This window comes from Chiloscyllium plagiosum, unplaced genomic scaffold (assembly GCF_037043375.1).
Source record: "Chiloscyllium plagiosum isolate Xiang-an unplaced genomic scaffold, Cpla_swu_hap1 HiC_scaffold_31, whole genome shotgun sequence".
NCBI classification, from domain to species: Eukaryota; Metazoa; Chordata; class Chondrichthyes; order Orectolobiformes; family Hemiscylliidae; genus Chiloscyllium; species Chiloscyllium plagiosum.
This window is the reverse complement of record NW_028270169.1, coordinates 1,072,944-1,091,288: the sequence shown is the minus strand read 5'-3', so window position 1 is coordinate 1,091,288 and position 18,345 is coordinate 1,072,944. Positions and strand designations below refer to the sequence as shown.

The following is an 18,345-nucleotide window of genomic DNA, read 5'->3' as shown; positions in this document are numbered from 1 at the left end:
CTTGAACTTCTATTCCCAGAGTATTAGCCTAGGGGCTCTGAATTATCATTCCAGCTACATGAGCACTACACCACCACTTCCCCATAACCGCAGCAAGTCAAGAAAATAGCTCACCATGTCATCAAGGGGCAATTAGGGATAAGTACAAAAAGCGGAGCTTGGCAACACTACTCACATCCTATGAAGCAAATCAAAGAGTTATTTTATTCCAAGTCTAGTAAGGAAGGATTGTAAAAATCATTTGCAGAATGGATCTTAATAAGTCAACATCACATGTAGAATGGGTGTTAAACTTCAAAATGATACTTTAGAAGACTATTTGGCCAGTTGTCTCCATGCTGATTTTAAGAGCAACTCAGTTCGTCCCACAAGCTGTTCTATTTCATAGCCCTAAAGTAGTTTTTTATTTTCAAGTAATAATTCAATTCCCTTTTGAAAGCCACAAACGAATCTGCCTCCACATTGGACAGAACATAAAGAACAGCAAAGAATAACCAAAAGATTAATACATAAGAGAAAGATTAGAGTACATCAGAAAACTAGCAAGAAAAATAAAAATATACAATAAAGATTCTTCAAGCAAAGTGAGCATTGAGCCTACACAGCATGTACCTGGGGAATTAACAATGATAAACAGGGAGACAAAAGAGCAACAGATATTTTGTCTGTCTTCACCTTAGACAGCACACATATCAATCCAGAAATAACTGTATATCAGAAAGTGAAATGGAGGCAGAAATTTAAAACATCTACAATCATCAGAGCAAAGTTGCTGAGGTTATTTTAGCCTGAGATGGAGAGCACTGGAACCCTAACTCTTGATACAGCAGGGTTGGATTTGTTTCGCTGACCAGGGTATTCCCCTATAAAGTACAGAAATCTTTGTAGATATAAAAATATTGAACAGGTTGCCATCATCTGTGCTTTGCAAAGATTTTCAAAATTATCAAATGACAGCATTTGTCATAATTCCTAACTCCAAACGTTTGAGTAATCTGCAAACTGACATTTTGAATTTACTGGTATGTGGCTTGATCTAAGAGATTCTTTTGAAATTTTGAAACATATACTGTTTCTAACAAAATAATTTAAAATGTACAGTATATCTTTAGCAAGAATAAAATTTATCCACTTCACACGTAAAGTGATATATTTTGGGAGGTCAAATGCAAGAGGAAAGCATACAGTAAATGGCAGAATCCTCAAAATGAAATGCAGAGGGATCTTGGAGTGCATGTCCATAGCTCCCTGAAAGTGGCAGCACAAGTGAATTAGGTGGTAAATAAGGTGTATGGCATGCTTACCTTCATCAGTCAGAGCAATGAGTGTAAAAGTTGACAAGTCATGATGCAGCTGTATAAAACTTCAGTTTGTTCACATGTGGAGTACTGTGTGCAGTTGTGGTCACCACACAATAGGAAGGATGTGGAGGCTTTGGAGAGGATGTAAACGAGGTTTACCAAGATGTTGCCTGGTTGCAGTGTATTAGCTATAAGGAGAGGTTGGACAAACTTGGATTGTTTTAGCTAAATAATCGGAGGCTGAGGGGTGACCTGATAGCAGTAAAATTATGAGAGGCAAGAATAGGGCAGCTAGTTGGAGTGATTTTCCCAGTGTAGCAAGGTCAAGCACTGCGGGGCATAGGTTTAAGGTGAGAGGGAAAAGTTTAAAGGAGATGTGCAAGGCAACATCTTTTTTTTTTATACAGAGGTGGTAGGTGCCTGGAACGTGCTACCAGGGAAGATGGTAGAAGCAGATATGATCGCAACATTTAAGAGGCATTTAGACAGACATATAACCAGGCAAAGAACTGAGGGATATGGACAATGTGCAGGCAGATGTAATTAGTTCAGAATGATATAATGGTCAGCACAGATATGGCGGGCCAAAGGGCCTGTTCCTATGCTGTACTGTTCTGTGTTCCCTTTAAACATTTTGGGGTACAGGATGGATCTGCAATATACTAAATGTTCTATTACCGCACCACTACAGCGCATCATATTTACGTTGAACATGAGAAGAAAGCAAACAGGACCAGGACTTGCCCATATGTATACATAACTGTTTGAATTACTGATTTCCTATTGAGTGGGTCTTTTCAGTTTTCTGACCTTTGAGGTTCTTCTTTATCATCTTTCTCCTCTTCCTTCTTCTCGTCCTTTTCTTCTCTCTCTACTTTTTCAACCTTTTCCTCCTCTTTTTCAGCTTCTTTTTCTTCTTGTGAAGGGCGAGAAATTTGTTGCTGTAAAACAAAAGACTAGTTTGAGTCTAATACCAGATAGCCTGTGACCAGTAAGCATGCAAGTATCCTCAAAAGCAGTTTCAATCTGATACCTGAAGATACAACACCGGAGTTGTTACATAGATGTGAAATGTGGTGAGCTATTATATGTGTTAGCCTATTTGAGATCAACATTCTCCTGAAAAAAGCTCATGGAAGTATAATTCAGTAAAATATCCTAAGAACAATGTTTTGTATCAAAAAGAAATGAGATGGTAAATTTCTCTGGTTGAAAAATCCTTTATTTAATATCTAAATATCAACCATTGAAAGAAAAGCCCAACATGCATTGAAGAAAATGCTTATTTGAACAGTAGCAAAGTAAGGGAACAAATGTTCAGCCTTTAGGAAACCTTAGCATCTTAATACTGCAGGCACTCCTTTCAAAACCTATGGCTTTAATAAAGGTCACTGCGGACATTCAAAAACCATTTGCCAATTGTATTTCACTATCTGATGTTTTTGAGATATTTTGATGATCTACTGTACTAAATAAAGGCACATTTTCACCTGTAAAAATATTTAAATACAGTTCCCTAGAATTTACCAGTAGGTGTCCAATTCTAACCAAGCCTATTTCAAGCCTAGGTTTTGCCTCTCACATTCATACGAACCATTACAAAGCCTCCAGGTCTTGGGTTAAACAAAGGTACAAGGAGAACACATCTAAAATTTGAATAGTCACAACAGAACTGAGCATACTATAACGTACAATGACTATTATCACATCTCTTCTCCTCCTTTTGTTACTTAGTCAGCTAGGCAACTGCACCTCAATTTCAAGTCAGCACTGATCAGCGGAAAACTCAACAAAACACAAAACAGAGACTAGGAATAAGTGGACCTTTTTCAGGCTTGCAGGCTCATACTGCTGTGGTGCTCCAGGATATGTATGGGCCCTCAGCTATTTACAATCTATGTTTTGATTTTGATGAAAAGAATGCAGTAAAATGTATTCAAATTTGCTGACAATAGAAAGTTGGTTGGAACGTAAATGGAGATGAAGACGCTCGTCTGTAAAGCAATTACAGATTATAGACAGGTTACATTGGTAAACAAGAACGTGGCAGATGGAGTATCATGTAGGGAAGTGTGAAGTGATTCACTTAGGTTAATAAGATATATAGGGTCATGGGCTTTTAAATAGGTACAAAATGCAAGGAAGTTATGGTGAACACTTATAAAACACCAAATCAGTCTCAGTTTATATATTGTCTTCAAGTGTCCACAGTGTCCACAGTGGTGGACTCTCCCTCTTTATGGGCATTTAAGAGGGCATTGGATAGGTATATGGAGGATAGTGGGTTAGTGTAGTTTAGGTGGGCTTGGATCGGCGCAACATCGAGGGCCCAAGGGCCTGTACTGCGCTGTATTCTTCTATGTTCTATGTTCTATGTAAGTCTAAACATGACACCTTGCGAAGGAAATAAAGGCATTAGAGAAGATCTTTAAAAGAATGGTTCCAGGGTTTAGGGTACAATGTTCCCAGTGATGGAACAGTAAAGAGACAGAAGACATTGAATTAAAATGAATGGTAATAGAACAAACTGTGACACGTGGTTCAAATCAGGAATGCACTCCTTTAGAGTGTGGCGCAGGCAGTTCAATCATGGCTTTCAAAAGGGCAACTGCCTGAAAATAAAACAATCTAAAAATGAGGAAAAGGCAGGACAGCAGAACGAGCTATGCTTGTACAGTCTTCAAAGACAAAAGTTAAAAATCACACAACACCAAGTTATAGTCTAACAGGTTTATTTGGAAGCACTAGCTTTCAGAGCACTGCTCCTTCATCAGATGGTTGAGGAGTATAGGATCGTAAGACACAGAATTTATAGCAAACATTTATAGTGTGATGCGGCTGAAATGATATGTTGAAAAAGACCTGGATTGTTTAAGAACAAAGAAAATTTACAGCCCAGGAACAGGCCCTTCGGCCCTCCAAGCCTGAGCCGATCCAAATGTACTGTCCAAACCTGTCGGTCAATTCCGAAGCACCTGTATATCCCTCTGATCCCCACCTACTCGTGCATCTGTCCAGATGTATCTTAAATGAGTTTAGATCAGATTGGTGCTGGAAAAGCACAGCAGGTCAGGCAGCTTCCGAGGAGCAGGAAAATCGACGTTTCGGGCAAAAGCCCTTCATCAGGAATGAATCTACCCATTCTAAATGCCCATTCTTTTCTGAATATAAATAGATCCAATCCCTCACTACCTTCTCCAGTAACTTTCCCACCACTGATGTTTGTTAGGTCTCCCATCTTTTAGAATGACCATGTTGGTTTCAGTTCTTTCACATGTAAATCCCTGAGCTTTTTTAAAAAAAAACTTACATTCCCAAGTGAACTTTAACAATAGGTGCCATGTCAGCTCAGATAATGCATTGAAGGTGTGAGGCTAAGTTTATCTGTCTGTGTCCCAATGTTCAAACTGATTCTTATCTAAAAGAGGGATTAACAGAATCTTAGATGGATTCATGTAGTTTTCGAGCAAAATAAAATGTAATTCTGCAAGTACAAATTCACCCCACAAATCTACAGGTGTGCACATGCATGTGGGTGTTGGGGTGGGTGGGGGAATGTCTGAGTGTGTTTGTGTATGTGTGAGTGTAAAAGGGTAATACACACACACATACATACACTCTCTCACAGATACTCATCTCCTTCCCCCCCCTACATGCACACGCACACAAATAAATTGTGGGGTGAATTTGTACTTGCAGAATTACATTTTATTTAGTTCGCGATCAGTCAAAAGAATCACTAGGAGTATGGTCGGTTTAAAGCAAGGTTACCAGTTTAATAAAATATGGCAGCCTGGCACAGATTTGTCCAGCAACACGGAGAAATGGCGCCATTACATTAAAAAATTACACATTATTTACATGTTTTTTTAAAATAGATAGTACAGCCTTAATTACAAGAAAAGAACCAATCACATATAATAAGGTGACATGATTTACAGCAGGTTAATCCAATGATATTCCCGGGAAAGTTCTTAATTTACGTAGAACACCATCCCATGCAATCAGTTCAAGGTTAGTTCGAATACCAAATCACTGTCTTATGATTCATATTATGAAAAATCCATCGTTCTCTCATCTCTAAAGAGTGAATCTGTTCAGGTTCACACAGTCAAATCATTACTTGCAGCCATTTGTTGTGTTATTTTAAATTGAAAAGCCATTTTGTGGTTAATAAAAGTCTACAGATACCTGTTGCTTCTGACAACAACCTAAATTCAAATTTTAGATCCTCATCAGTTTTGGTCTCCGTTCTCAGACTGTGTGCAAAACTACTCCAATTTCCTGAATAAAGTCTCTGTCCTAAACAAGACAGTAACTAGATTTGGTCTATATTCTCTGGAATTTACAAGTTTAAGAGACAATCCAACGATGTTTAGAGTGTTTGACAAGATTAATGCTGCAAGGCGCTCTGTTGAGAATTGGTACACTAGTTTCAGAGGTATGATTCGGTGAGTATGACCATGTCCCATCCCTGGCAGACCCAGTAGGTCCATTCAGCTCCTGACATCAAGTTTGCATTGGACTGAATATGGTATCATCAATGAGCCCGAGCAAAACTGGAATCAATGGGTAAAACCAAAATCAATGGGTATGACTTCTACACTGGTTCAAGTCATACCTGGCACATAGGAAGATGGGTAAAAACAAGGACTGCAGATGCTGGAAACCAGATTCTAGATTAGAGTGGTGGTGGAAAAGCACAGCAGTTCAGGCAGCATCCAAGGAGCAGGAAAATTGACGTTTCGGGCAAAAACCCTTCTTCAGGAATAGAGGCAGAGTGCCTGCAGGATGGAGAGATAAATGAGAGGAGTCCCTGAATGCTGGATGCTGCCTGAACTGCTGTGCTTTTCCAGCACCACCATATAGGAAGATGGCTCTGCTTGTTGGAGGTCAGTCATCTCATCTCCAGGAGTTCATCAAGGTAATGCACTTTGATCAACCATCTTCAGCTGCTTCATCAATGACTTCCCCTCCATCATAACATGGGGATGTTTGCTGATTATTGAATAATATTCATCACCATTCACAACTCCTCACATACCGAAGCAGTCCATGTTCAAATGCAACAAGATCTGGACAATATCCAGGCTTGGATTAGAGAGTGGCAAGTAACATTTGTGCCACCCAAATGCCAGGCAATGACCATCTCCAACAAGACACAATCTAACAACTGTCCCATGATATTATGTGGTGTTACCATCATTGAATTCTCCACTCTCAACATCCTGGAGGTTATAACTAACCAGAAACTCAACTGGACTCGCCACATAAACACAGTGGCTAAAAGAGGTGGTCAGAGAATAGGAATACTTCAGTAAGTAATTCACATCCAGACTCCGCAAAGGCTCTCCTCCATCCAAAAGGCACAAGTCAGAAGCGTGATGGAATTCTTCCCACTCGCCTGGATGGGTGCAGCTCCAATAACACTTCAAAAGCTTGACACCAAGATAAAGCAGTTCACTTGACTGGCATCACATCCATACCCTTCACAGCAGAATACACTATCTATAAGTTGCAGTGCAGGAATTCACCTAAACACCTTGCAAACCCATGTTCACTTCCACCTAGATGGATAAGGGCTGCAAATACATGAGAACACTGCCACCTCGGAGGAAGTGAGGACTGCAGATGCTGGAGATCAGAGTCGAAGAATGTGGTGCTGGAAAAGCACAGCTGGTCAGGCAGCAGTAAGGATTAAGAGAGTCGACGTTTCGAGCATAAGCTCTTCATCAGGAATACCACCACCTGCAAGTTCTCCTCCAAGCCACGCACCATCCAGGCTTGGAAAAATGTCATAATCCCGGAATTCCGTCCTTCCATGCATTGCGAGTCAACTTACAGCACATGGATTGCAGCAATTCAAGAAGCAGCACACCAGCACTTCTCAAGGACTAAGAACGGCCAGCTAGCAACACCTATGCAAATAAAGAGAAACAAAAGGGCAACACCATACTTTTAAGCTATGACTCCTAGCGCTTAATTTTCCAAGAATGAGCTCATTTCTGATGAAGAGCTTATGCTCGAAACATCGAATCTCCTGCTCCTCAGATGCTGCCTGACCGGCTGTGCTTTTCCAGCACCACATTTATTTACTCTAATTACTTATATACCTGTATGCTAACCTTCAATAATTCTAGCATTCAGACAGCCATATCTCTTTGCATCGCAAGAGCTCTGCAAACATCTCCCCATCCAGGTAATTTAAAAACAAATTCATTTGGCAAAATGGACAATTTCACATTTTCCGACATTGTTTTCCACTTGAGAGATCTTTTCCCATTACCTATCTATATCCTTTTCTTATGTTCCTTATGTCAACTTTACAACTCATTTTCCTACCTATCTTTGTGTCATCAGCAAATTTAACTACATACTTTTGGTCCCTACATCCAAATCATTTGGAAATAAATTGTAAAGAGTTGTGGGCATAACACCATCCTCTGTGGCACATCACTTTTTTTTAAGATTAGATTAGATTAATTACAGTGTGGAAACAGGCCCTTCGGCCCAACAAGTCACACTGATCCGCTGAAGAGCAACCCACCCAGACCCATTCCCCTACATTTACCCCTTCACCTAACACTAGGGGCAATTTAGCACGGTCAATTCACCTAACCTGCACATTTTTGGACTGTGGGTGGAAACCGGAGCACCCGGAGGAAACCCACGCAGACACAGGAAGAATGTGCAAACTCCACACAGTCAGTCGTCTGAGGCAGGAATTGAACCCAGGTCTCTGGCGCTGTGAGGCAGCAGTGCTAACCACTGTGCCACCCCCACTTGCGACATCCTGTCACCCTGAGAAAGACCCACATTTACCTACTCTCTGCTTCCCTCTTCTATCCATGCCAACATGTTAACACCCAACAGCATGGGCTTTTATCCTGTGCAATAATCTTTGATGTGGTGCCTTATCAAATGTCTTCTGGAAAAGGGCTTCAGCAATTCACAGATGACAGCAAAATGAAAATGCCTCAGGGAAGAGTAAAGTTTGTGCAGTTGCAAGTTTTGTGTAATTGGCGAGAAATAGTTTAAGTGATCAGCTTATTGTAGTTAGGAAGCTACCAGTTTAAAGAAAAATCAAGCTGCATGCACATCCATACATTCCTGTTCACTTTTTCAGAACATCCGTCCAGAACAGCCTTTCTCCATCCCTCCTCCCTTAAACGGTCGGGTTAAATATGCCATCCTCCAATCTGCCAAGACTGTTGGAATGATAATCAATGCATTCACTATTTCCACAGCCACCTCCTTTAGTGCTGTGGGATACAGATTATCAAGTCCTCAGAATTCATCAGCTTTCAAACTCATTAATTTCACCAGCGTATTTTAATTTCTTTACTAATACATATAAGGATGGTAGACCCCCTCCTCTTAAAGGTCATTAGTGAATCAGATGGATTTTTCTTTTAAATGACAACTACTTACACGATCACCACAACCGGGTCTAGCTGTATATTCTGTAGTATTATTAATTGAATTTAAATTTCGTCAGCTGCTGTGGTGAGATATGAACTTGTAACCACAGAGTATAAATCTGCATCTCGAGATAACTCATCCAGTGATAGTACCATAATACAACTGCTTCTCCTTAGTGTAGAAAGCAACTGGTGTTCTATTAAACCTCAGTAATAATCACCAAATGTTTTAAACAGCTTAATTATAAACAGGGTTCTGTTCTCAGACATCTGCAAATACACAATTTTCATCATTTTATCCGTTCAGTTTTTTTTCTGACTGTTATTTGGACTTGTGAAAGGATGGACCTTTTGATAGAGGAAAGGAACTGCAAATACAGCTGAGTTTATAATTAAGGGTCAAAGGCTCACACATGACCTAATTTATACATACGTAAGTAAAATCTCTGCAATATTCCTTTTGACAGGTACAGTGAATTTTAACTGGCACCTTAAGAACTGGTACTCTCAGTAAACCAGCAAAATTATATACCTCAAATATTAGAAGTTCATGATATTATCCCAAGCTCCAAGTGGTTGAGGGTGTGCGTGAGAACAGCTCTCTGCTGTTAAATAATAAATTTTATTGAAGTCAAAGTTGCATTAAGTGATTTATGCTGTAAATGAAGTATAATGATGATTTGTATACACCCTACATGACGTTTCTATTATTCAATGTGCATTTAAACACTTTTGATCAACAGGAATATTAGATCAGCCAATACACTCCTATAGATCCCATAGGTGCTGGTGAATAAAAAAAATTGCTGTAAACACATTCTTGGCAAGCAAGCAGATGAAAGCTTACACAGGGTAAATAGCAATATCAAACAATAATGTCAGTCACAATCTTGTTGAATGGTGGAGCTGTCTCAAGGGGCCAAATGCTGCTCTTAATTTATATGCTCATAACATAGGAACATTAATTTTTTTTTACAAATCCTGTGCTGGAAGTAAGATTTTGGTAGCTTTACAAAGTGAAAGAAAAAAACAGCAATTGAAAGTGGTAGAAGACATAATGTTCTGAAAACGTCAACAGAAAATATGGTTGTACAGAATTTGATTTGTTTCACAAAGGCAGCTTCCTGCCTGCAACAGGCTGATCCGACCGCACAGGTCACTAACATACTGGCTCTCTCCAATTACATAAAACTTGCAACTGTGCAAACTCTTCTCTTACCCATGAGGCATTCCCATTTTGCTGTCAGTTGTCAACTGCTAAATCCCAACAGCTGGCATCAAATATCAGAGCAGACACATGAAGCTAACATGCTTCAGCTGACGGTATGAAGAGGGTTGTAAGACAGAACTTTGCACCATGCATTCAAAAGTATATAACTACAATCTGACTGTGATTTCCTGTGTTTTGGGAAGCCCTTTCACTCTGGTCATTTGCTCTCTCATTAGCTGATCATATTACCTTGCGAAGACAATATCTTACTTGCAGCACGTTTCAGAGAACACCTGTGGGACACCTGGACCAACCAACCCAACCACCCTGTGGCTCAACACTTCAACTCACCCTCCCACCCCACCAAGGACATGCAGTTCTTTGCACTCCTCCATCGCCAGACCATAGCAACATGACGGCTGGAGGAAGAGCGCCTTATCTTCCGCCTCGGAACCCTCCAACCACAAGGGATGAACTCAAATTTCTCCAGTTTCCTCATTTCCCCTCCCCCCACCTTGTCTCGGTCCCAACCCTCGAACTCAGCACCACCTTCCTAACCTGCAATCTTCTTCCTGACCTCTCCGCCCCCGCCCCCACTCCGGCCTATCACCCTCACCTTAACCTCCTTCCACCTATCGCATTTCCAACGCCCTTCCCTCAAGTCCCTCCTCCCTACTTTTTATCTTAGCCTGCATGGCACACTCTCCTCATTCCTGAAGAAGAGCTCATGCCCAAAACGTCGATTCTCCTGCTCCTTGGATGCTGCCTGACCTGCTGCGCTTTTCCAGTAACACATTTTCAGCTAAGACAATATCCACTCCAGTTAAAAACAGCTTAAGGTTGAACTAATGCAATAACTCGCTTGAAGCAGACAACCTTTCAGCACAGGGGTAATTTGAGCTGCCAGCACCCTAACAAAATCCAGTCCAGTAACGTACCTGAATCTTCATCTGCTAACAGAAAACTCTGTAGTGTCCACCCAACTCAGTAATTGGGTGCCAGGCTGATGCCTATCCTTTCCACACTACTGTAAGTTTCAGTCTAGAGAAAGGCAGCAGCGTCACTGAGCTCCTTAGACCAGCTGTCTGACCTATCATTGTACATATTCCAGGAAACTGTATCACCCCCGCAGCACAAGCTAGCCTGAGGAACATTTCTATCTTGCAAACACACTCTAATCTGCAGGGTCAGATAAGGTAATCCACAGAGTCCTGCATCATTGGTCCTTACAGCAGCATATCAAGTAGATTGAGCGGATCACTGGGCTATACCACTGCCATGACAGAATAGAGGGGGAGGAAATCACAGGCAGGCAACAATCCAAATCTTGATCTTTTTGGGAAAACTGCCAACAGCACCACCTCCAGTACATTGGCCTGTCCATTCATATTATCTACACTGACATCAAACCGATTCTGACTCTGTTCTAGCATAATGTTCAAATTTTTCTCAGAAGTAATTGCCAAATGGGCCAAATGAAACCTTTTTTTATAAACTCATCTGAACGTAATTTCACATCAGTTTGCAGCTAAAACCTCAAGCAATGCACTATTAACCACTCTGAAACTAGCCTAACAGAGTTGGTTTAGTTCCCAAAATCATCAAACTAAGAAATTAAATAAGCAACACAAAGACCACTGTATCTACATTAAATCACATTCTCTGATCTATGGAAAAAACCCACAACCCAGTGAACAGTGCCTGTCCTGAACAATAAATTAACTATCACTTCAGTAGATTCTTTTACATTTTTCTTACTTTCCCTCCATCCTGATGGTATACAGTTCCAAAGATGTGCAACTGCCCACTTGGGGCCATTCTACATGCTTGTGTCACTAGGTTATTCATGAACCAAAACCACTATACTTTAGTCATATCGTCTCAACATTCTCACACATTTCCTAGCAGAAATCAACAACGCAAACAGCAGCAGGCGCCCTATTCATGATAATGCAATGCTCTGGCTGAAGACAGCATCCAAATCCCCCTCTCAGTTCAGTTCAGTCAGATTTTCTGGTGGTTTTGTCTTTTTACCTGCCTTATCTGGATAACTGATTGGCTACAAAGGGTCACTGAAGGGTCACTGAAACAGGAACTCTGCACAGATGCTGCCAGACTTGCTGCGATTCTCCAGCAATTTCTGTTTTTGATCCTTCTTCCTGGCTGAGCAGTGCTGAATAATTTCATGCATATATCTTTATCACCTTCCAGCACAAAATCAGGTAGGAACTCTTCGCGTATCAATACATATCTCTACACAGGATATGAGACTGTCAAATTTGTATCCAATGCCAGTGATCAAGCCACTTACACCATTGGTATGATCTTTTGATCTCTCTGCCCACAAATTCTGTGTCTGCGTTCTCTTGTCTCCCACTTCCCCTGATGAAGGGGCTATGCACCGAAAGCTTGTGGTTTCAAATCAACCTGTTGGATTATAACCCAGTGCCATCTGACTTCTGACTTTGTCCACCACAGTCAAACACCAGCACCTCCATATCGTGACCAAGAGTAGGCATAAGAACAAAGGAACAGTTGGGCAGACAATGTGATTAGAACCATTTTCACACACAAAGGACATGGCAAATACTGAACAGATTTATTTCGATCAAATGGTCTGATGTGATTGCTAACTCCACCGACTTCAAAACTCAGAACATCAAAAATAAATCATCCGGTTTAATATCTCACAATAAAGATTTCTAATAGCTGTCATTAAACTGGTTGTCTATGAAAAGTACAGCATGCAGAACAGCAGCATAATTGGCCTTGCAAATCTGTTCCAGCATTCAAGGAAATTATGGCTGACCTTTCCAATGGATCATTCAAGTGCCAATTGGATTTCAGTTCCAAACATTCCTGAGTTTCACTTATTTAATACTAAAAACATTTTATTTACTGAATGTCAGACTTTAAAACAAATCAAGAAAATGTGAAGTTTTGACAAAAATTCATCTTCAGATTGTCTTATGGCATGGGGCGGCATGGTGGCTCAGTGGCTAGCATGGCTGCCTCACAGCACCAGAGTCCCAGGTTCGATTCCAGGCTCTGGCAACTGTCTGTGTGGAGTTTGCACATTCTCCCTGTGTCTGCGTGGGTTTCCTCCGGGTGCTCTGGTTTCCTCCCAGGGTCCTAAGATGTGCAAGTCAGGTGAATTGGTCATGCTAAATTGCCCATAGTGTTAGGTGCACTAATCAGAGGGGAAATGGGTCTGGGTGGGTTATTCTTCGGAGGGTCGGTGTGGACTTGTTGGGCCGAAGGGCCTGTTTCCACACTGTAGGGAATCTAATCTAATCTGATCTAAAATGAACTACAAAGGACTATCTCCAGTGAACACTGCTTTGTAAAGGTGTCTATCGATCTAACTGTTCTGCAAAGTAGAATCTTGATCTTTTCACATGAATGAATTTACAATGGAATACTACAAGGATATTCGATAAGAAACCCCAGTGAACACCAAAACAAAAACTCTTCTCAGGCATCGTTACCAGACACTAATCCAACTGCTACTTTCCAACATACTTCACATTCACATCCATTACAAACATTAACACAACCTCCAGCTGAGCTGCATTTTTCTCCCTCACTGCAACAAGGCTTTACCTGAGCCAAGTTGACAGCAGAGAAAGCAAATCAGTCTTTAAAAAAAAAGTTACAGGATCCAACTGCATTGGGTTCTTGACCCAGATTGATCTTGTTCCTCTTCAGTGTGTAATGTAGCCTCATATCCCTTTCACCCATCACAAGCAACAACACTATGTGTAATGCTGCACAAAGCAAAAATTAAAGAACAAAATATTACAACATAAATAAGGATAATTGTGCATCATAAGAATCACTGATCTTGTTTGACAATGCAACAATCATCAACTCTGCTGTCTTATCATATCCCCATAACCTTTGGTTACAATTTTGTCTTTTGTTGGAGTCGGTCTCTTATCACCTTATACAAAACTCAAAAAGTCTGCCCACCCTGAAAACGACCCCTGTATTCTTAGCCTGTTTCCTGTCTGTTAATCAATTCTAATCCATGGTAATACATTATCCTCATCCCATAAACCCTAATCAAGTGCAGCAACATGCTGTGGGACACCTAGTCCATGGTCTTCTTAAATCCAAATTGGCATACAGGGCATTCTGGGATAACACGACAGTTGCATTCCTGTGCAGCATCGCACTATAGTAAATCATGCTATGAAAAGTCACTATAGAAAATTGCTATACCCATTCAGTAGAAAGTTTTCATTATCCAAACAGCACCCATGATGTGTCAACCGCATTATAGCCAATTTGCGGTGACAAGAAGTGCATTATACCAAAACAACCTGTCGGCTTTTCAGCTTGTTGAGCTAAATTAAATTTGATTCAATTACAAAGTAGCTAATCATCTAGCTCAAAATCACTTTCCCATGCTATTTAAATAATCCTCAGTGTCATTAGTCTCCAGAAACTTACTGTTTTCTGTCTTGAATATACTCAACATCATATCTTCCTTAACTCTCTGGGTGAAGAATTCCAAAGACTCACCACGCTCCGAGTTAAGAAATTCCTCCTCATCTCAGTCTTAAATGGTCTAGTTCTTATTCTGGGATTGTGCGCCTCGGTTCTAGACTCACTAGCCAGGAGAAGTTTCCAAGTTTCATGAGGTCACCTCTCATTTTTCTAAACTTGAAAGAATACATGCCTGATTTCTTCAATCCCTGAAGACACTACACAACACCACATTCACTTGTTTCTTGCAATTCATCCCTGCTAGAAACATCTTCAAAAAATTCTCAACAGATTTGTCAATAATGATTTCTCTTCCATAACCATGCTTACTCCGCATAATCATAGTTATTTTCTAATTGCCTCTTACAACTTTTTAGATAGCAGATCCCACAATTTCCATTTTACTGATTTTTCTTTTTTTGTAAAGATTACTTACAGCGTGGAAACAGGCCCTTCAGCCCAACAAGTCCACACCGACCCAGACCCATTCCCCTACATTTACCCCTTCACCTAACACTACAGGCAATTTAGCATGGCCAATTCACCTAACCCGCACATCTTTGGACTGTGGGAGGAAACCGGAGCACCCGGAGGAAACCCACGCAGACACGGGGAGAATGTGCAAACTCCACACAGATAGTTGCCTGAGGTGGGAAGTGAACCCGGATCTCTGGCACTGTGAAGCAGCAGTGCTAACCACTGTGCCGCCCACACTGTGCCACCATGCCGCCCACATTGTCAGATTAACTGATCAATATTCAATAATATACAATATGTGAATGCTGGAGATCTGATAACAAAACAGAAATTTCTGGAGAAACTCAGGTGTGGCAGCATCTGTGGGGAAAAAGGTGGAGTTAATGTCTTGAGTCCAGTGACTTTTCATTTTCTCTTTCCCACGCTTTTTAAAAAAAATCATGGAGTTACATTTGTTTCCAATCTACTGGCACTTTTCTTTAATCTTGGGAATTCTAGCAGATCAAACCCAAATCACTCACTATTTGCAGCCATCACTTTAAAAAAAAAACCCTGGGTGCAGGGTATTTGTCCATTATCAATTTCCCAAACCTCTCCAGTACATTTCAACACTGATTTTGATTTTATGTTCATCACTCTCATTAAACCTTTGGTTCCCCACAATTTCCAAAATCATCTTTCTCTTTCTACAAGGAGGCAAATATAAGAAATTTGTCATTTCTGAAATTTTCTTAATTAATTTTCCAATTTCTCCTGTCATTGCCTCCAAGATTCCTGAAGAAGGGCTTATGCCCGAAACGTCGATTCTCCTGCTCCTCTGATGCTGCCTGGCCTGCTGCGCTTTTCCAGCACCACACTTTTCAACTCCAAAATATCAATGGCTATTTTCACTCATCTTTTCCTTTTTCTAATGCAAAGAACTATAACTTTTTTAAAAACACCTCAAGGTTAGTCTTGTATCTTACTTCCTTCCCTATATTAATGTCTTGATCATTCTTTCCCCTTTTCAAAACCCTCACAAATCTTTATGGTGAGTACTCTTTTACAACATTAAAACATCTTCCTTTAATCTATTGCTCCAAGCACTGCACCGCTGAAGCTAGCACAGGAACCTTTTTTTATATTTGCTCATGGGATGTGAGCCTCGCAGGGTAGGTCAATCTTTACTGCTCATCCCTCATTAAGCAGGTGCAGTTAAGAGTCAACCAAATTGCGGTGGGATCTGGAGTCACACAAAGGTTAGATTGGAGCAGATTCCCTTACTTTTCATATCAATTTACTGCTTGCCAAGCTGGAACTCCCCACTTATTAGTTCAGTGACAATGCCATGGCACCACTTCCTCCAATTTCCGAAGTAGGAGACCTCCTTTTAGTTGTTACTCATTGTTTAGCAAATATAAGTACCACTCAGTGGACTATGACTTGTTAGCTAGCAATGTACAAGTCACTGCCAGCTTGTTCTACCTCAATAAGCTAGTGACAGAGACTCTGGCCAATATACATCTGGATATAGAAGAGATTTACCAGGATACTGCCTGGATTAGAGGGCATGAACTATAAGGAGAAGCTATGAAAACTAGGGTTGCTTTCTCTGAAGGGGCAGAGGCTGAGGGAAGACTTCGTAGAAGTCTATAAAATTATGAGATGCATAGATAGGGGTTGACAGTCTGAAACTTTTTCCCATAGTTCAAAGGTCTAATACTAGGTGAGAGGGAGAAAATTCAAAGGGGATGGGAGGGGCAATTCTTTTTTTTAAACACAGTGGCAGGTATCTGAAATGTACTGCCAAGGGTAGTGGAGAAGGCAGATACGATAGGGGCATTTAAAGAGCTTTTAGATAAGCACATCAATATGCCACAAATGGAGGGATATGGCTCAAGGACAGGCAGAAGGGATTAGTTTAATTTGTCATCATTTTCAGCATAACATCGTGGGCCAAAGAGCCCATTCCTGTCCTGTTCTTTGAGGAACACTGGTACAGACATAAGACATGCAGCCCGTCAAGCCTGCCCCACTATTCAATACGATCACGACTGATCGAATGCTTCAGCACCTTTTAACCACCCTATCCCTATAGCTCAACTATTTACCATCAAAAGATATTAGCACTCACTTTTTACAAAGCCCACATATACAGCAACATTATGACTAAGTTCTATTAAGAGCAATGGGAATGATGCTGCAAATGCTTATTGACTGCAAGATAAAAGATGGCTTAAGATTTAGTCTAAATTGTAAAGAATAAAAACAATTAAAAAGTTTCAACTTATCAACCCAACATGTTGTGGTCAACTCTTTAAACAGCTACCTGTAACTCTGCTCTTCCTCATATTCACTGGGTGTCATGGTAACTCGGACATTCAAACTAACATTATGTTATAAAATGTTCCCAATCCACTGATCCAGTTGCAAAGGGTGTCTTTTGCCCAACTCATGCTCAGTCGTTTTATGTCATTATTCTAGCATTTCTTACCGTATTCCTTCCTCTGCGTCGGCCGTAGTTCCTCCTCACAAGATTCTTGTAGTTCTCATTTTTCTTTGTCAAATAATAATACAAAACGCAGTCTGCTACACACTGAAGAAAAAAAAACCAAGGGCAAATTAGGAGAATACTACAATTTGGCCAAAGATTTTGATTATTTTACGCACTGCTGCTTCACATTTGTAATCCTAGTGTACTTAAAATTCTCCACAAGACAGAGAGAGACTTTCACACAGTTTCTCTAGATCTAGCATGCTGTTTTCAAGAGATCCTCAGTTATAAACCAACAGAATGAGATTGAATCACTCCATTCAAAAGATTATACAGAAACAATGTGCGAAATGTCCTCTCTCTGTGGTGCAAACATCAAGACGAAGCCTGACAAAACGTTACCTCACCAGATCACTCCAGTACACAAATGAGGGGAAATCTAGCTAGCACTTTCTTTGGATTGAACCAAATGGTGGAATTATAGATTGGTGCAGTGCAGGAGGAGACCACCGTCTCTCTGCTGGTCTGTGAAAAACCTCTTCTATTAGACTCACTCCATTGTTCTTTATCCACAGTTCTACAGCATCCCCTTTTAAGAATATCTTAGTGAACTTTTTACCCACTACCCAATCAGGTAGTGCATTCGAGGTCACATCCACATAACTCTCTCAGCCGATGCCTCTTCAGCTCCAATGACCTGCCACAAGCATTAAAACTCTATCAAGGGAAAAAGAAAATTTTCAGCAACAATTGGCTCAATATCATAGAATCATACAGTACAGCGAGGCACTACAGTCTACTGAGTCTGTAGCGTCAAAAAACTAATCTAAATCTATACTAGTCCATTTTCCAGCACTAGGTCCATACCCTTGATGTTATGACAGTTCAAATGGTTGCCCACATACTTTTTAAAAGGCTGTGACCTCCCAGGCAATGCATTCACCACATTCTATGAACAATCTTTTCCTCAAA

At 40.6% G+C, this 18,345-nt stretch overlaps 1 protein-coding gene across 15 annotated transcripts in view; it reads right to left on the bottom strand.

Annotated features, from left to right (window-relative positions):
- Positions 1–18,345, bottom strand: part of ncor1 (nuclear receptor corepressor 1) — a 411,320-nt gene that overhangs the window by 216,370 nt on the left and 176,605 nt on the right. For all 15 annotated transcript variants that reach the window (XM_087977100.1, XM_087977101.1, XM_087977099.1 and 12 more), the window contains 2 exons: positions 17,374–17,475; positions 2,112–2,242 (listed from right to left, as the gene is read on the bottom strand). In XM_087977100.1, coding sequence (XP_087833226.1) covers positions 2,112–2,242; positions 17,374–17,475 — 233 coding nt within the window. The remainder of the gene's footprint in view (positions 1–2,111; positions 2,243–17,373; positions 17,476–18,345) is intronic.